Source organism: Ahaetulla prasina, chromosome 4 (assembly GCF_028640845.1).
Source record: "Ahaetulla prasina isolate Xishuangbanna chromosome 4, ASM2864084v1, whole genome shotgun sequence".
Taxonomy (NCBI): Eukaryota; Metazoa; Chordata; class Lepidosauria; order Squamata; family Colubridae; genus Ahaetulla; species Ahaetulla prasina.
This window is the reverse complement of record NC_080542.1, coordinates 55,476,884-55,501,353: the sequence shown is the minus strand read 5'-3', so window position 1 is coordinate 55,501,353 and position 24,470 is coordinate 55,476,884. Positions and strand designations below refer to the sequence as shown.

General features: G+C 37.0%; 1 protein-coding gene across 4 annotated transcripts in view; it reads left to right on the top strand.

The window, feature by feature from the left end:
* The first annotated feature begins 595 nt into the window (after positions 1 to 595).
* Positions 596 to 24,470, top strand: part of PIP4K2B (phosphatidylinositol-5-phosphate 4-kinase type 2 beta) — a 30,479-nt gene continuing 6,604 nt past the window's right edge. Inside the window, exons 1-8 of one of the 4 annotated variants that reach the window (XM_058179778.1) lie at positions 1,172 to 1,311; positions 5,244 to 5,341; positions 12,811 to 12,856; positions 14,716 to 14,812; positions 17,165 to 17,317; positions 18,812 to 18,958; positions 20,680 to 20,718; positions 23,807 to 23,920. In XM_058179778.1, coding sequence (XP_058035761.1) covers positions 5,290 to 5,341; positions 12,811 to 12,856; positions 14,716 to 14,812; positions 17,165 to 17,317; positions 18,812 to 18,958; positions 20,680 to 20,718; positions 23,807 to 23,920 — 648 coding nt within the window. In that variant the 5' untranslated portion in view covers positions 1,172 to 1,311; positions 5,244 to 5,289. Of the gene's footprint in view, positions 1,312 to 5,243; positions 5,342 to 12,798; positions 12,857 to 14,715; positions 14,813 to 17,164; positions 17,318 to 18,811; positions 18,959 to 20,679; positions 20,719 to 23,806; positions 23,921 to 24,470 lie in introns of all 4 variants that reach the window. The other 3 variants (XM_058179777.1, XM_058179775.1, XM_058179776.1) reach the window with 3 other exon arrangements.

Sequence of the window (24,470 nt, the reverse complement as noted above, 5' to 3'; positions counted from 1 at the left end):
CATAATTTCTTGACTTTTTTTAAAATCACCTGTTACTACAATACTTTTCTCCTTCAATTTCTCAAACAGAAATGGAACATTCCGCTCTCCCCTCCCTTTATTCGTCGCCATCTTGACGCCTCCTTTGCGCAGGAGTCGATGGCACAACTTGTTCTGCGGTGGAACAAACCACGGAAAGGGAAGCATGGGGGGGGAAGGTGGGGTGGGGCGATATATTCACAGCGGATGAAACTAATCGAACCATGTTGTAAAGGGGGGTTAAGGTTAGGCTCACTTGGGGTGGGAGGTAGACATTACTATGCGATAACTGACAGGGGGTGGAGCTTGGATCTAACTATGATGTGAAAGGGGAGTTGTGGTGTGGTGCCCGGTTCTCTGAACGGAACTCTTGCTTGCAACGAGGGGAAGGGTGTGTGCCTGTGGGTGGTACTGTTGTGATTGGTGCGTGTGCATGTGTACCTGTGTGTATCTCCTACCTATTCCGCTGAATTAGGTGGAAAAAAAAGAACGGAAGGACGACGGGTGGAGCGGAGGTTGTACCGTTGTGAACGCTTTTTTTTTTTTAAATGTGGGGTGGGTGGGTGGGTGAGGGATACGGCTGACTTAATTGCACTGGGACCAGTCTAGGTGGAAAAGGGAGGGCTGGATGGTACCATTTTGGGGGAACTGATAGGGAGAATTAAAGAAGTACCTCAGATTCGAATGATATTCCACCGCGGTTGAGCGGAGAAGAATAGAAGCGGTGCCTTTAACGGCCCGCTGTAATCTGAAGGTCGGAAAAAAGGCAAGAAGAAGCACCACTTCAAGTTTAAAAAGGTATCCATGGTGGTATCAATAATGAGAGGCTGGTTCTAGTGGTACCTTGCCAGGAGGTGTCGAGTCTAACCAGCCTATGTACCCACTGGTGCCATTTTGAGCTGATAGAGGTCCCTATCTTCCAAGAGTGAGGAGCGGCTGGAGTACTGAAGGAGCAGAAGTCTGGTCCTTTCCCTTGGAGAGCCGTTTTGACATGAGTGCCCAGGTCGGAGGGCCCCAAGGAGAGGCATGAAAAAACTCTGCTTTTAGGAAGAGGCCGGTATTTGTTCAAGCAGCCCCAAGGACCCGTCTCTCTCTCTCTCTCTCTCTCTCTCTGCCATGGCTTCAAACTGTACTGGAGGCACAGCGGCTGCAAGCGCTGGCTCAGCTATAGGTGCTGCCCTCAGTGCTTCCAAGACCAAGACAAAGAAGAAGCATTTCGTCTGCCAGAAAGTGAAACTCTTCCGAGCCTCTGAACCGCTCCTGAGTGTCCTTATGTGGGGAGTCAACCACACGGTGAGCAAGAACTACACAGTTCACCTCCCACCTCTTTGAACTTAAGACCTGTCAACTAGAGAGGCACATCCTGCTGTTGAATATTTGTCTCTTCTTACAACTATTATGTAGCATCTCTTGCGTTGATTATTAGGTACAGGGTAAACATCTTTATTTTGGTATTTATATAGTACATTCCGTATCTTGCCTGAAAACAAATATTGGAAAATTGTAGAGAAAAGTATCATTTAAAAATGGACGGCAGGTAAAATTTTCTAAAATAATTACAAAGGGGATGCAATTCTGTGTTGAATGAATTTCCAAGTCTTCCTCTATAGAAGATAGACTCTTTGGTATCACCTTTCTTCTCACACATGTGAGAAGGAATTTGGTGGAACTGGAGCGGGTGGGTGGGTGGGTGTGTATTATACGGTACCTATTCTTTAAAAAGCTGTGCTTTTCAAGAACTTGATTTAAGGAGGAGCAACATTTTTGTTGAATCGCCCTTCTCCTTCAAAATCAGGATTGCTTCACAATTTTAGTTTTTAGAACAAACCAGGAGATTATTTTTATTCAGAAGTCAATTCTTTAGGAACACTGTTCTGCATATAGGATTGTAGCTTCAAATTCTCAGCAGCAGATTCTGGTTTTTGTAACCTATGTTGTCATCTGGGTTCAGTAAATCCCTTTTTGGATATTCTTTACCAAGGATGAGTTTTGATTTTCTGTATTTTAAATGATTACTTGCCTGGATAACTATCTTCATAAAGCAGGAACGTAACTTCTCTGAGTTAAGAAGCGATAACAGATGGAAATTTTTTCAATATCCAGAACAATACTATATAATTCTTAAATATCTATAAATATTATGATAAATCATTTTGTTGGAATCTGCCTGAATATATTTGTGTATTGTCTCAGTTTAACAAAGCAATAAAAAGCTTTTGCCATTTCAGAGTCCGGGGACAGAACTGTACACATCTTAGAAATCCTAGTGAGCATTGTCAACTAGTAGCCCCAGAATATCTGAAAAGTCGCAGTTTAGAGGAAGATTACTAAAAAATATTCACCGACAAACTTCACAAGCTTTACTTAGTAAGATGGTCCCAAAGAAATTGAGAATATTTCTTTCAATAGTAGCAGTGCTGACAAGTGGAGTGGAGATATATATTTTTATCAGTCTTACAAGCCCTGTTGGGTATTATATGTACATACCTGAATGGGAAATTATGGTGTAGATGAACTACAAATTCCAGTATTTTTATAATCAATCATGCTCCCTGAGTTTGCTGGGAATAATTTAGCAACAACCACACAGGTAGTCTGTGGTTAACAATGGTAATTGCGACCAGAATTTATGTTGTTAAGGGATGCAGTCATGACGTGTAACATCACATGACTACATTGCTTAGCACTGGCAAGCCTGGAAATTCCCATTGCTGTCATTAACTGAATTTCACGGGTCGTTAGGGGAGGACCCATCCTGATCCAAGCCATTCCCAACTATATCCTCCCCTCTCCATGCTTTGGTAAGGTAAGGGACTGCCTCCTCTATCACTTCCTGTACTCCCCTTATTTGCCTATCTTTTCCCTAATCTCTCCCCTTTTGGCTACTTCTAGCTCCCACAACCACCCAATCCTTACCCCTACATCTTACATTACTGCAGTACCAGCCGGGGCCTTCTTTTGCAGTTCCTTCTTTTGGCCAGTGCAGCCAAGACTTCTTTCGCACCCCAGCCAGGATTTCTGTTCGCATGCCAACCTGGGCCTCATTCATGCCCCAGTTGCCCCAGCTGGGACCTTCTTTCATGAAATAAGCCTGGCATGTGAAAGAAGATTTGGCTAGAAGAGTTCTTTTATGCTGGGGCTTTTGTTTATATGCCAGACATCTTTTGCAAAGGGCTTTGGGTGGGACATAAGAGTAACTTCAGCTACACTGGTGCAAAACTAGGCCCTGGTCAGTGCAGTAGTGATTTATGGTGTAATGAATATAGTAGCAGGTAGGGCCAACTAGCAGCAGTGGGTAAGTGGGCAGTTGTAAATTAAGATGGATCCAAGTGGGCCTAAATTTTGTTCACATGACCATGAGAATGTTGCAACAGACAGAACATTGAGGACTAGTAATAAGTCTCTTTGTTCAGTACCATTGTTGCTAAAAAATAGAAATTAAGCAAGATTTATCTGTAGGTACTTAACTGACAGAGAATATGGTCTACTGGTTAAGGCAACTGGCCAGAAACCAGGAGATTGTGAGTTCTACTCCTGTCTTAGACATGAAAGCTGACTTCTCTTTCAGCCCACAATGGCAGGATCGGGCAACAAATGAGTCAGTCAATTCTTAATGGATTAACATTGACTTGATCTGAAAAAGTGGATCCTGCATTAGGGGAAATAAGAAAAAAAATGTGTAGATGGTTAAATTTATTTTATTTATTTTATTTATTTGATTTTTATACCGCCCTTCTCCCGAAGGACTCAGGGCGGTGTACAGGCAAGATAAAGCATACAATATACAAATTAAAATACAATTTAAAAAACTTATTTTAAAATTAGCCTGAAAAAATTAAAATATGCCATGAACTAAAAACCCCATTTAAAATTAATAAAATTTACAAAATTTGGTTCATGCAACTGCAGTTGCAATATGTTTAATTATTTTGAAGTCACTGGTAAATATTTACAGTGAATTTGTGAATGTTTGGTGAATATTATTTACACGAACAAAATATCTTCTCCAAGTCACTTTATTTACTGATAGGTGTTTGTTTATATGCTACATTGTGGGAAAAACCATATATTGTTTTTGCAGTAGCAATAAATAATATTGAATAAAAATGCCTGACAACTAGATTTGAATATATTTTTCATCTATCATCTTGTTTAGTACTTAATGATTTATCTGATGGAAAATTATTGGCCAAATAACAAATATATATGTAATATAGCACATATGAAGTTGAGAAAAAAACAACCTACCATGTTTCTCCAAAAAGAAGGCCTGGTCTTATTTTCTTTTGACACCCGAAAAAACAGCTAGGCCTTCTTTTTAGGGGGTTTTAATTATTGACTTACCTCATGGTGGTGGCACCAACAGTCCCACCCAGCAGGAGCCCACTGCTGACCCACTTCTTCTGTGGCCGCTTGCCACCACTCGCATGCATTGCTCTGGCTTCCGTTTTGTCTTCAGATGCCTTCCGGCAGGCATCTGAAGGCAAAACAGAGGCTGGAGCGATGCATGCGAGTGGTGGCAAGCGGCCACAGAAGAAAGAGGCTGGTGTCGGGATGTGTGAGGCTTGGTAAGTAGGGCAGCTCCACCCTCCTATCCCCACCCTAGCTTATTTTTTACCTGTGTGCCTCACCCCACTCACTGCATCCCGGGATGGGCGGGGTCCTAATTAGGGATAATTTTGTGTGTAGGGCTTAATTTGATTGCAGGCAGTCAAAAATGTGATAGGGCTTCTTTTCAAGATGGGTCATCTTTTTGGAGAAACACGGTAATAAAAAAAATAACATTTTAGCAAGTGCTTACCATACTTTCAAACACATCTTAGCATCAAAATACAATCAGATGATTAACTAAAAGTATGAGATTAGGACAGACCTGAAATTATTAATATAGACATAAATAATTATCTGAATAAAAACTGAGACCGAGAAAGAGGAACATTACCCTGTCATATAAATTATGCAAACTGGAGATAGCAACTGCTCGTGATGGTGATGTACATACATGATGTAGCCTAGAGCACTCAGATACCTATGATTGCTTCTTTCAATAAATATCACCCCTTTCATAAAACATAACTGTGCTTTCTTCTTAAATGAATAATGTTAAAACTGCCAGTAAACATTAATGGGATTTATTGGCTCTACTATTGTACATTCCAATAATTCAGGTGACTTTCTTTCTTTTTCCCTTCACATCCTGTTTAGATGTTGCATTTCTTTTGCAGATTAATGAGTTGAGTAATGTCCCTGTCCCTGTTATGTTAATGCCAGATGACTTTAAAGCCTACAGCAAGATTAAAGTGGACAATCATCTTTTCAATAAGTGAGTAATAAATATTTTTGATTAAGATATACTCCCCCATTCCCCATTTAACTTCAGTATCTGAATAGATAACTTGTTATGAATATATAATGACATGAATCAGAATGTTGCAGAAGACAATGTGACATGAAAGAAACACAACTATTATAAAAGGGTAACTTGAACTCAGCATGATTCCTTTGTCTGAATGTTCTCTATGTCCAGCCATGAAAGGATATGATTGGGGACCACAATTCATTTTCTGATAAAAGCAGGACATAGGGGATAAAATACTTTCTGTACCAAATGTGTTGACTGCTCAAGTATTACTATATTTTGATAGACCAGATATTTAAGAAGTATCTCCCTCTCTTTATGCCTCCCTATTCTTTAGATCCGTTCTGTGTGTTATGTTTGATACAGTGTAGTAGAAATCAAAGAAATACTAGGTTACAATGCTTTGCAGAGGGAGAAAGGCATTAATGTTGTTTCTGATGCATCTCTCTGTGTACTTTAGAAGCCATATTGACTATTCATTGTGGCTTTTAAAGCTAGCTGGTAATTTACAGGACATTTTTTTCTACTTCTGTTTTTATTATGCCTTTTGGGATTTAAATTCTTTTTTAGTTGTATATCTATGGCCTTTTTTATTTTAATATGCTTGTTAGAAAAGCAGTTTGTAAATATTAATGGAGATTTTACATCTGGACAAACTTTGAGATTTGAATATAGAATAGAAAGCAAACTGATTCCAGTGTTAGAAATGTTAGGTTGGGAGAACTGAATTGGATGGACACTCAGTAATGCTGATCCTCGACAGCAGACTTGACTTCAGAGAAGGATTGAAATATACACATTAGGGGTGAGGGTGGCATCATTGACTCATCTCTAATATGCTTTGAAAGAGACAATCTCAAGTATACGTATTAACCTTTGGTGAGATTACAGTTGTCAGGCAACCTAGATTAACTTTTAATAATTAGATGTTTGTTAATTTTTTCCATTAATGCCATTAGTATAATTTGAATAATATGTATAGTTTGGACAATAATTTTTAATGGATCAAGAATGTTTTGTAGATATAAAGATTATTCTTTAATAGCCTATCATCTTCATCATCTTCATCATCATCATTATCATCATTTTAGCCATTGTGTATCCATTGCAGTATGAAGGCCTCTTCCGCATGTTTCAAAACAATACAATTGTGAGCTTCCTTTTGCCAACTGGGCCCATAATACTTGCTGATGTCGTCGATCCATTTTGTTTTAGGTCTTTTTCATGGACACTTTTTATCAAGTGGGATCCATTCTATGATTGCCTTTGTCTACCTGCCATCAGTTCTTCTTGCTATGTGACCAGCCCACTTCCATCTCAATTCTTCCACTCTTTTAATAATATTGTATACTTTCATTTATTGTCTAATCCATGTGCAGATCTTTCTATCTTGTCTTGTAATGCTAAGCATGTATCTTTCCATGGCATCACTTGTAGCTTATATGTTGATAGCAATAGCATTTCAACTTATATACTGCTTCACAGTGCTTTACAGCCCTCTCTAAGCGGTTTACAGAGTCAGCATATTGCCCCCAACAATCTGGGTTTTCATTTTACCCACCTCAGAAGGATGGGAGGCTGAGTACTGAAGTAGACTGCAGTACTGTATTCTAACCACTGCTCCACCACGACTCATAGTGAGGTTAGTGTCCATGTTTCACCAGCATATGTTAGAGCAGGTAACACTGATCAAAAACTTTCTCTTCAGGTATAGGGGGAGCTTGTTCTTGAAAATTATGCTTAGCCAATCACATTTAACACGCTTTTCAATTTCCTTTATTGTATCACCTTCCATTAAAATCTGTTGCCAAGGTATATATAGTGGTCTACTACGTCTAGTTCTTCTGCAGATAATTTTTTTTCCTTTGGTGAATTTATTAAACATAACCTGACTCTTTTTCAGGTTTATTTTTAAGCCAAATGGCTCTCCTGCTTTGTGCAGCTCTTGTATGTGTCTCTGTAGCTCTTCTGGGTCTTGTGAGAAGAGAACATCATCTGCAAATTTTAAGTGATTTAAATAGGCACCATTGATTTTTATTCCATCTTTTGCCCAGTCTAGTTTGCGAAATACTTCTTCAAGGCATGCTGAGAAAAAGATGGTGATATTGTATCACCTTGTCATACACCTCATTGTATGTTGATTTCTACTTTAAGATCATTAAGGCAAATTGTCACTATTGTTTTTTCATATATTCATTGTAGTAGGTTTATGTAAGTGTCTGCGCCTTGATTGAGCAATGCATTAATTATTGCTTGCTGGAATACTAAAAAAAAACACCTTTTTGTAGTCAGTGAAAGCCATGCCCAGAGGCATGGTGTACTTGTGCCTTTCTGAGACTTGCTGAACAACCTGGATGTGATTCATTGTGCTGTAGCCACTTCTGAACCCTACCTGTTTCTTTGGTTGTATATCATTTAATGTTCTCAATATTCTTTTTGCTATTATCTTGGTAAAGCCTTGTAAACAACTGAAATAAAGCTTATTGGGCAGTAGTTTTTTTAATCAACCTGGAGCCCTTTCTTATGTATAAGAATCACTTCAGCATTTTTCTCTGCACTGGGTATTTTTTCTTTTCTGGGCCATCTCAAATACAGTTTTGCTAGTATTTTGTGTAAACTGTGACCACTAGCTTTCAGCATTTCAATCGTTGCTATTTTTCATTGATTTTATGGCATTTTATTTTATGTATTTTATTATATATACTTTTATTTTATACACTTTATAGCACTAACAGCTTATCGGTCATTATTTTTTTGTTTTTCATGATGTCTTTATCATTTTATATGCTTTTTTCAGCAGTTTATCTTCACTTTAGCTTGTACCATTCTATTGATGACACTACAATTGCAGAATATGGTTTTATCACTTGATGTGATGTAGTCAACTTTGCTTGTGTACCCAGATGGATTCTTCTATAGCCATGTTCTGATAGCTTTTTTCTTGTAAAATGAATTCATGATATAAAGTTCCTGTCCTTTAGCAAAACCTACTAGTTTGTTGCCTCTATTATCTCGTTCACACTTTCATACAAGCCAGTTGCTTTTTCTCCAGGTATTATTCTTCCTATTCTTGCATTAAAGTCACTTATTAGTATTTGGTATTGGCATTTTTCTTTGTCTTGAAGGCGGGCCACATCATCATAACACTCTTCAAAATCTCATCATCGCTATAGCTTATAGTTGGCATGTAACATTGGATGGTTTGAAGCTTGTATTGTTTGTTCAATTGAATGATGCATTGGGCTACTCTGTCTGATATACTTTGAATTTTTAGTACAGATTCTTTTAGCTTTTGGTTGATGAAAAAACCAATTTCGCCACATCATCCATTTTCAGTACCTCTAGTGTAGAGTAAATACCCAGTCCTATCAAGTTCAACTAAATTTTGACCTTTTTATTGTGTTTCACATAATCCAATGATATCCCAATGCATATTCAGGCAGCAATTCTTCTAGTCAAGCATCTGTTTTCATTGTTCGAACGTTGACCATTCCTGCGTCCAAAGTCCAAAAACAGCCTGATTTAATCCAGTGATTCTTAGCATCCTCTGCCTTCGGGCAGGTCTTTCTGCTGCCATGGGCTGTTGCTGTAGGGCCTCCAGGGAATAAGAACCATTTTTGAGGTTGTATTAGTGGAAGGAATAAACGATAATCTGCCACAATGGTGCAATGCAGGTTGGCAGATGTGATCTGTGTTAGTTTGCAGTATCCATAATGGCCTGTTCACCTTGTGAGACCCTTCTGGACATTTACATGTACAACAACATAACCCACAATTATATTTACATTTTTGCCTCATCAAGACCCTGATCATAGAAGGAATTTTAGCCTATATTTCCCATTAAAATTGCTTGGAACTTACCTCTAGCAATTACATAAGATTTGAACATCAGAATCTGTGGAACCACCCAGGATGTGTTTCAGAAGTCTTCCAACAATTTAATGTAGTTGAGATAATATATAGTAGTTGCAAATTAGAAGAAGCGCTTTATTTTTTCTTTCAAAATTAGCTGCAAATAGTCTTTCTTTCTTGAGCTCTGGACAACTGTTATGAAATCACCAAATTGCTTTTTGTAGCTTCTGTCTTTTAAACAGCATCATAGTATTTTAATTAAAAAATGAATAATTTTACAATTGTGATTGTGGTGTTCATTCAGTCCAGTAGCCAGCTCAGATTTTGGCTATATTCTTTATGCATAACGCTTTTCATGTAGTTTTTAAACAAAGGTTTATTTATTTTTTAAGTAATCCCACCTTTCCTCTAGGTGTTCAAGACAATGTACAATCATCCCATACTACTTCTGCCAGTTTTCCCCACAACACCTTTGTGAAGTAGGTGTCTGAGAAAGAGAAATTGGTCCAAAGTACCCAGTGAGCTTACATGGCTAAAGCTAAAGATGATTTGATTCTGAATCTCCCCAGTCTTAGTCTAACATTTTAATTTTACACCACACTAACATGTTTATTCAATTGATTAATATCATTTGTCCTCCATGGAGATAATATTTTCCAACTGGTACCTACCTTATCTAGGGAAATATCAAAAGAATTTTAATCAATCAAATAAGAATTTTAGATATAGGAGCCTCCTGACATTAGAAGGAATTTACCTTAGGCAAAGTAAATAGTCTGCCTTACTATTTATACAGAATATAACTTTTTATTACCCTGATCTTACAGAAAGGAAATGTTTTATAGATATTGACAGTATGTTTTAGAATAGCAGATAAGGAAGGATCATTCCTATCAAGAAATGTTATAGAGATGAATCTTAACTCTTTGCATCATTCTGGCAGTTGTACTACATTAGATAAGTATTTGACAGGAACCCCTCAGGCAGATTCCATGCATGGAATTATTAGGCAACATTGCAAATAGAGCTGTTAATGTTGAATGTTGAATGTTAATGTTGATGTTAATGTTAATGTTGAACTGTACCTGGAAGACTGCTAATAAACAATGAACTGCTAATAAACTGCTAATAAACATTAGATAAGTATTTGACAGGGAACCCCTCAGGCAGATTCCATGCATGGAATTATTAGGCAACATTGCAAATAGAGCTGTTAATGTTGAATGTTGAATGTTAATGTTGATGTTAATGTTAATGTTGAACTGTACCTGGAAGACTGCTAATAAACAATGGCTCACAGGAGCATAATAAAGCATGCACACCTACTGCCCACACAACTGGATTCTCGACCACTGGACCATCAAGCGCTAAGGAAATGAGGAGATCCAGGCAGTTCAAATGGGTATAAATGTTTATTGCAAGCTGAACGGCCCAAGCAAATTGGTGGTAGATAAGAGTCACAGGAATTCAAGGTGGATTAGACTTGGATCTCTTGTAGCTGTGAAGGGATTCATGACTGATGATATGTTTGACCCTTCCTTCGGGTTTAGTCTGGTCATCTCCTACATATACCTTCCAAGTGATCTTCAAGAGTAGCCCCATGAACCGCATATTACACGGGTGTCAAACACAATTCTATTCTATTCTATTCTATTCTATTCTATTCTATTCTATTCTATTCTATTCTAATGTGGTGTAATAATGCCCTCATACAAAGTTTCAATGAGAGTATACTTGGACTATTGTATACCACTCTTAAGAAAAATATTTTGGAACTAGACAAGAGACAAAATAGGGCAGGAAAAACAACTAGGGGGGCAGAATAACATCTTGCTGAGAAAAAGCCACAATTGTTCAAATACTTTAGCTTGGAATGAAGGAAGGTAAGGGGAAACATGATAGAAATATATATTATACAATGTTTAATAAATATATATTTATTATATTAATAAAATAAATGTTTAAAAGTTTGTGAATCTTTTTGAATGCTCACTGTTTATGCAGAAATATGAGCTAAAAATGATCTGTTCTCCACCCAAGTTTAAAAACAGATACAGAGACTGGGTGTGTGGGTGTATACTGGAAAATGTTTGGGTATATGTCATGAACTGATGCTCAAGACAAAGTGGGTCATGTAGCAAGACGACCCAAAACACACAAGCATTTCAAACAAAAAATAATTAAAGCAGAAGAAAGTTGTTGTTTTGGAATGACCAAGTCAAAGTTCTGATCTTAATCCTATAGAAATGTTGTGGAAAGACCTGGAATGGGCAAATTCATGCAAGGAAGCCCCCCATCATCCCTAAATTGAAGCTATTCTGTAAGGAGAAATTGGCTAAACTTCCTCCAAGCAAATATACAAGACTGGTTAACAATTATCAGAAACATTTGGTTGCAATTATTGCTGTCCAAGGAGGTCACGTCAGTTATTGAAAGCACAAGTTCATATACTTTTGCCACACATAATTATGTAGCTTTGGATCATCTTCCTCAGAAAGGCAACCCTGAATATATTTGAATATATTAGGATAAAAATTGAAATAGTTAAAAAAAAAGAATGAAAGAGAATGAACACTAATAAAAATGGAGAAATTAGAACTTGAGGGCGAAAGAAGATGTGACTTAATGAAATGAGCAAGGAAAATATTAGGAAATGAATAAAAATTATGAAAAAAGAATATTCTGGCAAAAATTGTAACTAAGTAAAGTTTATTTGAATATATTGAATTGTATAAGATATGATATGGCCAATACTCTGTTTATAAATCATGTATGTGTGATGGGGGGAAACAAAAAATCAATAAAAACTTGTTTTAAATAAATAGATCATCTTCCTCTATAAATTGGAGGACATGTAAAATGTTTTTGACTTATTTGTTTTGTTGAACTCTATTTAGTTTAGGATGTAATCACATTTTATATCATTTATTTGTACAGAAATATTGAAAAAAGGCTTCAAAATTTTTAGAAATACTGTGCCTCGGTTATGTGAAAAAGGAGATGTTTGTATATTTGAATCACATTTTCATATTCAGGAGGCATAATCACGCAGGGCATAATCTGAAATTTGCTAGTTGTGTTAATGTCAGTCAAACTATTTAAAAAAAGATTGAACAAATACACATAGGATCAGAGGCTACTAATATTTATGGTTATTGGCTGTGTGCCTTAAACAGGTTTGTGGAAAGTCACTATAAAAGGGTCTATTGCTTTTCAATCCAAGCTTGTGAGCTTCCCAAATGCATCCAGATGGCTGATCCAACATGATTACTTCTTGAGTAGATTTAATCTAATCCTCCTACTATTAGTCCCCAGAAGAGATTGTCAAATCTTAATCTAATGAAGGGAAAATTTTAGGACTGATCATGAAAAGACAAATGTAATTTGACATGAAAAGAAAAACAACCTTAAATTTAAGGTGGAATAAAACTATTATTTATTCATCCTCCTAAAGAAAAGGAAGTGAAATGACAAACATTTATTTTCATGCTACATGAATTACTGAAGACTTTGAACAATTTTGCCTTTATATGTACATTATAAAATTAACTGTTGGCCATAAATTTTAGTTTCTTTCCTAGGTCAATATATGAGGTCAGAAATTCAGAAATTCAGTCAATATATGAGGTCAGAAATTCTACAACTGCTACTAACCAACTCATTTGCTTCAATTAAACCTGATTAATCTTTCTCTAATGTCATAGTGGAAAATGTATCATTTTACCTTTCTTTTTATTCACTTAGATTTTTTTTAATTCTTAAGCCAGTGCCAGTATTAACAAATATAACTTCATTATAGAGTAAGCAGTCAGCAGCAGTCAATCACAGTTTTTGATTAGGGAGCCAATAGTCATATATCCAACCTGATTTTCATTGAATGTCTTTGAACTGCTATGTTGCATTACAGCTCCAGAATTCCCAGACAACATAATCAGAATTACAACATATCTGGGAGAACATTGTTCTAGTGAAGTCTGAATTCATCATCACATAATGTATTGTAGATACACATTTAAAAAAATAGTTATGTACGAAAAATGTAGAACTAGACATACAGTGTTAAGATATACTCTCAGTCATACCATTTCTCTTTAGATCTGGCTCTGCTGGTTGGCCTGAGAAACAAATAGGGGAGTTCCACACTGGAGATGTAGAGATTAGGCTGGAAGTGGCTGCTAGATTGATGGCAAACTCCACCTACTCTTCCCACCTTTACTCTCTGCTCTCCACTCATTCAACTTTTTGGTTACCATATTCATGTATTATTGAATACATGAATATGTATTCAATATTGAATGCTTATTATTCAATTATTGAATGCTCTCTGCTCCCCACTCATTTATCTTTTTGGTTACCATATTCGTGTATTATTCTCATTGTGTTCCTCTTTTGTTGTTTATTTTATTATTCTATTATTTTACTTCTGTTCTGCTTATACTTTCATTTTTATTTCTTTTTATTATTGTAAGCCACCTAGAGTAGCCGCATGGTGAGATAGGCAGCAAATAAATTTAACAAATAATAATAATCTAGCATGTATATTTAAATTTTACATTTACATACTAATATCAACAGTATCAACAGTAGAGACCTTCAAGTTTCTAGGTTCTGTTATCTCCAAGGTCTTGAAATGGACACCTCCAAGGCAGTGGTGGGTTTCAAATTTTTTTACTACCAGTTCTCCAAACTAATGAAAATGTCTGCTACTGGTCCTCTAGAACTGGTCAGAACCTGCTGAAACCCACTTCTGCTCCAAGGACTTGAAATGGACACCTAACATTAGAACATTAGAACATTCTAAAGAAAGAATGTTTTTCATATGTCAAATCAGAAACCCATATTGCAAAGAATCTGCTGATGCAGTTCTACAGAGGAATTATTGAGTGTCATTTGTACCTCTCTAACTGTCTGGTTTTGCACAGCAACCAAACAGGACAGACATAGTCTTCAACGGATAGTTAATGACAAAATGTACAAAAACGATCCCAATCAGTTTGCCTTCCACTGAAAATCTTTATACTGCACGAACCAGAAAGAAGATTGAGAAAATATGTACAGACCCCTCACATCGTGAAAATCCTGAAATTCTCCCCTTAGGACTCCACTATAGAGCCTTGCATGCACAACCAGATACTGTATATAGCTTTTTCCCCCTGTGCCATCACTCTGCTGAACACTTAACACAGCACTGTCTCATTTCTCATCTTTTTTCATATTTTCATCTTTCCTGTTCTGTTGGTTTCCTATAATTTATCAATTATTGTTTGAAACTTTTGTTTAATGATTGGAATTATAATTATAATTATATATAAATATAATTATGACCTATGATCTATTACTTGCTGTTTATATGCACATTGTGAGCTTATGCACCAGAAACAAATTCCTGAATCCAATCACACTTACCCAGTAAAGAATTCTGTTCTGTTCTAATTTTCTATTCTATTTTCTGTATTAAATCACCAATTCCTTTTGGCTACTTTCAGAGAGAATCTCCCAAGCCGCTTCAAATTTAAAGAGTATTGTCCAATGGTATTCCGAAATCTCCGGGAAAGATTTGGGATTGATGATCAGGACTATCAGGTAGAGAACAAACTAATAGTTTTTATTGAACTATGTCAATTATATGAATAATTGAGCTATGAAAGTATTTCTGGGTTTATTGGAAATTAATCCTGTGCAACAATAGCTGATGTCAGTGAATCAGATTGAATTATTTATTATATTGATTGTATTTGTATTTTCCTTCAAACAGATTGTATATTTAAAATATACCAGGCTGAAAAAAATGGCAGATAGAAAAAAAAGATGGGTTTGGGGAGTGGATGGTGAAAGTGTAAGTAAAGAAACATACAAAGACATGAGGAAGAAGTTTTAAAAAAGAGGACAACAGAAACTTATTCTAAAGAATAGATAAAGCAGAGTTTCCCAACCTTTCTGGCTTTGTGGACCCGTGGTGGGGAGAGGGGGTATTTCTGTGTGTGTGGTGAGCAAGCATGTACGCACTCATGCAGCTCCATTAGCATAAGCAGCGAGCACGCACACTTGCCAGTTACACAAATGGAGTGCATGCATGTGTTTGCCTGTTATTTGCACAAATGAGTGTGCACACACTCACCCATCACTTCTGCAGCCTGGTTCAGAATGGCTCAAGGCCTGGTAGTGGGCTGTAGCCCAGGGAATGGGGACTCCTGATGTGAAGAAATGTTCAATGAACAGAACAAATACAGGTAGTCCTTGAGTTATGAATGTACTGGAGCTTGTCCTTTCCATTCATAACCTAAGGATTTGTGGGAGCAAATCTCGTACCTTGAACAGGATCACTCACTCCTTTCACTCATGCACTCGCTAATCGAAAGTGAGGCTTGTTAAGTGCACATGAGGTATTTTAGGGTGGGGAAGGGCATGGGGGAGTAGCCACTGCCTAAGACCACCCAAGGCCTCCCCAACCCACTAAAATACCTCGTGCTCTCCACAATTGCTTTCTCCTCCAGCTAACCTGCCTCAGAGGGTCACTTAAAGTGCAAAGATCTAGCAAGCAGTCTCTTCTCCAGTCTCTCAGCCATGTACAGCTCTGTTCAGGTCTGCGCAGACCTCGCCCGGCATGTTTCAGGCCAAAATGGAGCTTTGGAGGGACAGATTCACCCCTCCAATATGCCTCCAGAGGCCTCGCCTGGCACGTTACGGACTGAAATGGAGCTTCAGAGGGGCAGATCTGAGCTCCTTTTTGGCCTCTTGAGGCCTCTGGAGGCCTGAATGGAGTACTTGAGGAGTGGATTTGCCCCTCCAAACCTCCATTTTGGCCAGCAATGTGCAGGATGAATGTTGCAGAGCGTCTGCCATTGTTCATAAGGGAGAACAACTGCCATGGTGCTGCAAGATTTGTAGTTTTGGGACTTGTTCATAAACGTTAGGAGGTGCTTATTGCATAACTTTGAACGTTCGTTAATGGAACGCTCGTAACCGGGGATTACCTGTACATTTTTTAAAATTTATTTTGTCGCACAGTATATATAAGCATAAGCATGAAATAATTGTACAATATATAAACATATATATGAGTATGAGTATGTAATGACTATATTAATTGGATATAACGAAAGGAAACAATAGGACAGGAACAGTAGGCACGTTTGTGCTCTTATGCACGCCCCTTACATTGTGGCACAAAGGTTTAGCAGAACCATTTTGAGTGGGCTGAGTTCAGCCAAACTAAAATCTGGAATGACCTGTTTTGGGTTTCAACCAAAACAAATTCAGGCCTGCAACATGAGAAGAGAAAGTCCTAGGACTTCCCTTTGCTCTCTTTGATTTCCTTCTCCATGTCATCTGTATGCTAACTTACCCATCAATGTTCCTAGCACTTTTCTTCCCCATACCTTTTAGTTGTCATCTATATAGTATTAAAATCTCATTGACCTGACCTTTAATTAGGTGAGATGATACATCATAGGGAGATAGTTTTTGAACCAGCCTCTAATAGGCTAACTTATAGAATGTGTCCAAAAGTCCAGTACTCCACAGGGAATGAAATTTGGGGAAGTTGTGGTTGCTTCAGTGCTATTGGCTGCTACTGTGGTCACATGATTTTTATTTGTGATGTTCTGTAACAGTTCTCATCCAGTCTTACAATCCCTTGCTCCTCCCACTCAGCAGCAGCTACTTACTAGCCTGCTGAAAATGGAAGGGATGCCGTCCAATGGTCCCTGCCGGATTCCTTTAGAAAACTCATTGGGGAAGCTGACAGAAAAGTTGGAAGTCACTCCTACTCCCTCTGGTTTTTGCCTGCCCTTGGTTTTTCTGTGTCTAAACAGAAACACAGAAATATCAGGTATGGGCTCTCAAATGTACAAGTGTGACATATCCAGTTGGTCTGCTCTTCTCTTCCCCATCATTTCCAAGTATGGATTTTCTTCTTCTCTTATCTCCACACAGAATTCTGTGACCCGGAGTGCTCCGGTATACAGTGATAGCCACGGGCGGTGTGGCGTTCGCTTCCTTACCACTTATGACCGGCGGTTTGTCATCAAGGCAGTGTCAAGTGAAGATGTTGCAGAGATGCACAACATTCTAAAGAAATACCACCAGGTGAGCAGAGGTGAAATGCTCCTGGTTCAGACCGGATCGCGTGATCCAGTAACGATGGCAGCAGGTGGTTTGGAGAACCAATAGCAAAAATCCCTGCCCCCCCTCCATGCCCAGCTGAGCTGCACGATCATGAGAGGGTTTTTTTTTACTTTTAAAAGCATTTTTTCATCAGCCAAAAAAAATGTTTTTAAAAGTAAAAAAAAAAGCCTCTGATGATCGTGCGGCTCAGCTGGAATTGTCAGAGCCTTTTAAAAGCATTTTTTCAATGCCAGCTGAGCCTCTTCGGCTGAAGAGGTTGTAAAAAAATACTTCTAAAAGGCTCTGACGATCCCAGCTGAGTTGCCTGATCATGAAAAAATGCTTTTAAAAGTAAGGGGAAAAAAAGTTGGCCATGCCCACCCAGTCACATCCCTACCACCAAGCCACATCCACAGAACCAATAGTAACAAATTTTACAGTTCAGTACTGCAGGTGAGAGATATATAGGAAGAAAGTATACCTGTTTTGGTAGGCATTTTAGCAGATGCTCATATTTTGGAGGAGACTTCTACAGAAATATTCCTGTTCTCTCCCAGCCAGAGAGAAAGAAGAAGCTGAAAAAAGAGATTGTTTCTTTCTAGTTTATGAGATTATTGCATGCATAACCTATGAATCATCTGCTGCACTATTTTTATTTAGAAGAGATTATCAGGTACGGATGTGCCCAGAGTTATTTTCCTCAATTTCTTTTCCACTTTCCAGTTATTGGAAAGACCTGCCATAATTAATTTATATCTTGTGATGAAGAAGCAACATTCCAAATAGAGGAAATGAGATATCAAAAGAAAAAGCTCCATTAAACCCTTTTACCACCCAGATGCACAGATTTTGTTGTGTATCATGGGGATATTTTTTTCTTTATCCTTCATTTATTTTATCCTGAAATTCATTTTCATTTTTATTTATTTTCTCCATTCAGGACATTCTAGTTGTATTATCAAAGAGTTCTAAACCAATGGTCTCTATTGGATAACTCTTAGGATCATACTTGAGTTGAATAGAGGGAGATTGGTCTATTCAGGACAGTGAAAGTTTTAGGGCAATAATTAGAAGATTGCAGAAAATTAGCTTTTCATGATAACTTAAGAGATCTGAGTTTAGAAAAATGTAGCTAGAATAATTATTTTCTTGTTATTATACTTTCATTCTGGCAAAATAAGGCTCAGAACTATATTCCTTATTTCTAAGATTAACTGTTGAAAAAAAGCAATTATGCTTTATCAATGTCATATTTCTCAACCATTCTACAAAGTAAAAAGATTTTGTCTTTTTTGTTTCATTTATTAGAAATAATTTAGTATACCAGGTTATATTATGAAATATTGATACTTTAAAAAGTACTTCAGATGATGCCCTTCTAAATCATCCTTCTGTGGCAATCCCAAAAAACCTGGCGGTTTTGAGACTACACTAATTGATTATTTATTCTTTCCTTTTTTTCCTTATTCTCTTCAGTTCATTGTAGAATGTCATGGAAATACACTTTTACCCCAGTTTCTTGGCATGTACAGGCTTACCGTAGATGGTGTGGAAACCTACATGGTAGTCACCAGGAATGTATTTAGTCACCGGTTGACAGTGCATCGAAAATACGATCTCAAGGTGAGCATCTCTGAAGTTTAACAGTATCCCATTCTGGCCTCAAAAAAAGTGCATGCTTGTAAGTTTAAGAATTATAAGTGGATACTTGAGTCTTGGAGTTGTGAAAAAAGTAAGGTATCATTTGAAAAATGCTATTTCTGTGTAATTCACATGGCTACTACTGGTAGTCTTCTACTTACAACCATTTGTTTAGTGACTACTTGAAGTTACAACAGCACTGAAAAACGGAAAAAGGATCATTTTTCACACTTAGGATCATTGCAACATCCACATGATCATATTTTGGATGTTTGGCAACTGGTTCACATTTTTGACAGTTGCAGTTTCACCTTTAATGACCTTTTGACAAACAAATTCAATGGGGAAGCCAGAATCACTTAACAACTGTGTTACTAAATTAACAACTGCAGTGTTTCACTTAACAACCTTGGCAAGAAAGGTCATAAAATGGGGCAAAACGCACTTAACTACTGTCTTGCTTAGCAATGGAAATTTTGGGTCAATTGTAATCATAAGTCAAAGACTACTTTTATATTCACATGGTTTGGTTTCCTTGTATAATTTTTCTTTGAGGGCTGAGTCCCGTAGACCATGGCTACACTGAAACATTTAGGCCTGGTGTTGATTTTGATTCAGTAGGAGTTTTGTGCTGGAAGAGGAAAGCTATCAACATTATTATTTATTTCCAGATTTTCCAGATTTTCTATGTAAAATGAGATTTGGTGTTCACTAGTTGTATCCTAGTGTTTTTAATTCCTGTGATTTGCTAGTATAGAAATATTATATTATATTGTTATAATATTATTGTATTATAATATCTGGTATTCCCCATCTCCCTCCCCAAATTGGATTGCTAAAAGACATTGGAGAGTAAAGTATATATTTTCTTTTGAATAACTGTGACTTATTCAGAAATTTTTAGACTAATTCTTTGGAAATCTTTTGGTTTTAGGTAATCTTATGACTGTTTGCCAACTTCTGTTTGCATATAATGTGAAATATTATTGCATATATATTCCTGTACTACACATCCAAAAAAATTCATACAGTACTGCATAGATGTACTTGATTTCCTAGATCAAACACTGTGATAGTTTTAAGGCAATTAGTTTATGGTTCACTGAGATGAAAGAATTCAGGTGTTGTTTTAGTACATTGTATGAGCCCTAGGCTATTCATAGAGCCATAATGTGTTCATTTATTGGACGTATTATAAACATAGCAGTTCTATTTTATTATTTTGGATCAGATTTAGCATGTTCTTTGAATCTTGCTATCTGTCTGTATAAGTATTCTGTCTTCAGCCATGGAGAATACATGCCTTCTTGGGGGAGAGCATAATGTGATCCTAACGGATCCATGCGATCTATGAGGATCACATTAGAAAAATGAGAAGGAGACTGTTGACCTTCAATAAGTCATTTCTAAATCATAGAATTGGAAAGTATCTCAGAGGTCAGAGGTCCTATTTTTCTGTGCAGCATCAGTTAAAGCTAACATACCATAGTAAAGCTGACTTAATGTATTCAATTCTGGGGAGTGTAATATTTTCCCAGATACAACCTTTTTATGGTTTAAATGCTTAGAAAATGAAATTAGAGTAAATAAGACAAAGAAAAGTGCATTGACTTAGCCTTTAATATATAGATGTGTAGTCAGGTTTTTTTAAAAAATGTTTGGCTTTAAATAGATAATCACTTTCTATTTTTTACTTACTCCAGGGTTCAACAGTAGCAAGAGAAGCCAGCGACAAAGAAAAGGTAAAAGTCAAAGTTAGAGAAAATTTTAAAATAAAAATCTTCGTGTTTTGAATAAACCTATAAAATATTACTTCTGTATCAGTACTTCTAACAAGATTAGACAAAAGGTCCTATGTTATACAAGTCCGCAACCCAACCCAATATCTTCCCAGAGAAAAATGATGGGAATTGTAGTCCAGCAGAGTTTTGGAAAGTGGCAGTTTAGGAAGGATTGGCCTGTGCTATATAATAGAGGAAAGTGACGTATTGAGGGGCTGAGAAGATGCATTAAATTGCATTTGGGTAGCTACCTTGCAACATATATGGGATAGAAATAGGAAAGAGCATAAAATGATTGTGTTCTTATCCTTCATATGATGACTTTGCATTCTTTTTTCAATTAAGTTTATTTTTTGGTTTTAAAAAGAAGCTGCATTTTTTAAAAAAAAAGACTGAATTTGATAATCAAAATCATATATAAAAGCATCAAAGTTTAATAGAATCTGGCAGTAATACATAACATTAGAAGCTTGATAAAATATTAAAATAAGCATTAACTAGTTCTTAAAACAATTAGTGCTTATCAAAATAAACATTTCTGTTCTTCTGTATGGCTTAAGCTCTTGTTTGGGGGTAGAATATTTGTAAGCCAGGCTGTGATATCCTTTTAGTGTTGAGACTTGCATATAAAAGATTATTAGAAACTCAGACATCAGTCAAAAGTGGATATCCTCTCTCCTTCCATTTCTCCTCTATAGACAAGCATGTACGCCAGGCATACATTTAAACATGCAAACATTGATTGTGGCTCTCCAGTTATAAACAAAAAACTGCCAGTGTGTCTGCCTCTGAGATTCCTCAAAATACATTTATTCAGAGATTCTTCCTGCTGGGATTGAGAACAATACAGACACAGACAAAGGCAGTTTAAACAGCATTTTTTCCTTTGGACCTTCTCTCCTTCAGGTAGTCCTCAACTTATGACTGTTCACTCAATAGTGGTTTGAATTGAGACAGCCATGGGAAGGATGCCATCTTAACCATCACAGTACATTATACCACTTCCTTAGATACAAGTTGTCTCTCTCCTCAGGGGCTGAAAATCCTGCTTGGATTTCAACAGAGAGAATTTACAATTTCAGAGCTGAGAGACACTCATGTGTGGCTTGGATCTCCTAGGCCTGTCTCATGCCCCTGGGGCAATCTTATCTGTCCACTTAACGACCTGTGACATAGCTTAATGACCACAGTCAGGAGTACCGAAGGTGTGGTCATTGAGTGAAGCAATGAAGTGACATCTTGCTTAACAGCCACTTTGCTCGAGATTCCAGGTGCAGTTGGTCATAAGTCAAAGACTACCTGTATTATAAATTATATGGTCACTCAAAATTATTTGCATTTCACTCCATACATCACTATGAATACAGCTGTCAAACAGCTCTAGAAGTCATTCTGGACTCTTTAGTTGAGACAGAAAGTGGAAACTGCAGTTTTTAGCACTAAGAGAAAGCACAGTTGGAAGGAGTAAAGTAGGAAATGGAAGAATTGGAGGGGAGATCTGGGATGCACTTTAAGGGACCACTGAAGACCTTACGTTGGCTGAATGTGCCACCTATAAGCATCCATGATTATAAATGTGAAGAGCCAAAACAGAGTTTATTCCTTTTGTTGCTATTTTGAGCCTCTAATTATGTTACTATTGCCACCATATTTTTAATGAATTATTTTAATTAGATTGATTTGATTAGATTAGATTAGATTAGATTAGATTAGATTCTTGCCCCAGTTAATATTAGTGTGATCCCATAGCATATAGACCCTTAAAAGTTCTATGCTTCATGAAGCCAGCCTTTTTTTTAACAAGGAAAGTGCTTCAATTATTATTATTTTATTGTTTTTTTGCAACCTCATTCTGAGGTGGGGCAATAAGGCATCCAAATGTTACAGAATAAAAGCATTGAAATACTATTGTACTGTTGGACATAAGCAATCTAGAAGCCAATAGGGTTGGATAAAGTTGGTATATGTCATTGAAATCTGAATCTGAAGTTAATACTGTAAGTAGAGACAGCACTTTCAAGAGCAATAAATATGTTTCCTAATCACTTAATTGGTAACAGAAAACCAATTTGGTGTAGCAGTTAAGGTACCAGCTAGAAAACAAGAGACCATGAATTCCAGTTCTGTCTTAAGCACAAAGCCAGCTGAATGACCTTTAGCCAGTGGTGGGATTCAGCCAGTTCGCACCACTTCGGGAGAACCGGTTGTTAACTTTCTGAGCAGTTTGGCAAACTGGTTGTTGGAAGAAATCATTAGGGCAGAGAACCAGTTGTTAAATTATTTGAATCCCACCACTGCCTTTAGCCAATCATGCTCTCTCAGTCCTAAGAAGGAAGTAATGGCAAACCACTTCTAAAAACTCTTGTAGATAAAACTGCAGGAACTTGTCCAACAATAACAACAACAGAAACTGCTGAAAACAAGGACAAAACTGTCTTGTCCTTGTCCTGAATTAGGAGTTTTACAGCCTTTCTCATTATGGAAAACTTGATGTGTGTGTGTGTGTGTTCAAAATGGACGACATCATCCAGGAATCCAAAAAATGCCCTTACTATGTAGTCCCATCAGATAAAGAACATACATAGGTTAGGAAGATGGGGCTTTTTTTTTAAAGACACTCCACCATAGTTAATTTAGTATAGGCGTGGTAGGCATTGCCTTTAAAAGTTTCTGGTTTTATCACAGATACATCTTCTTGAAATCTATATGGCTTTGGTTCTTTGGTTTGCCAGCTGTGTGTGGCTTGACAACAGAATGGAAAGACCAGTTCCTGGGAGGAGTCTCTTTTTGAAATGCTTCTTCAACTGGGCTATATTGCTCTTCTGACATAACCTGCAATCCTTCTCTACTTCCTTCCCACAATCTCTCACAAACTTTTACTTTTAGTCCAGCAGTTTGTCACCAATATTTTCATAATTTTTAAAATTATTTACTCACAGTTAATTGGAATTGCCTTTGCCCCAACTTCAGCAAATAGTATATTAAACTGCTTTGGATTGTAAAATATGGAAGCAATGTTTTGCATTTACTTGAGTTCAATCCTCTCTAGGCTAAGGATCTACCAACCTTTAAAGACAACGATTTTCTAAATGAAGGCCAAAAGCTCCATGTTGGAGAGGAATGTAAAAAAAATTTCCTGGAGAAATTGAAGCGAGATGTTGAGGTAGGATAGCTAACTTGTTGATTTTTGGGAATTGGGACATAACTAAGAAGTGGGAGTGACAGAATTCCCACTGTTACAATAATTTTCAAACTCTTTAAAAACTAGATAAGGTAGAGATGTCTGGTAGACTCTGTCTCAGACTCTAAAGTGAATTTAAATTAATTTGAAAATCTGTTTTTAAAAAAAGCAGACAGAGGAGTTTTATTTCTCTTGCATTCACTTTGGGGATTTCCTCCTTCGTGTTAAGTAAGTTTTCCATAAGTTAAGATCAACAGAAGAAACTAAGTTTTCCATAACTTAAGCTCAGCAAAAGTGAGTGTTACTCCTACACATTGCAGAAGGAATTTGGTAGTGCCTTCTGTGACTAAGAAGCTTTATTAAATTGTTTAATCAATTTAAATTTAAATAGAATGCAGACCTCAAAGTACAAAAGATCTTAAAATGACCATTTTGTAAAAGTTCAGGATCATTGAATGAGAGAGTGCTGAACTCATAGTTTTACGCAATATTTCTGCAAAAACAGTGGTTTCTTTAACATATTACATACAAT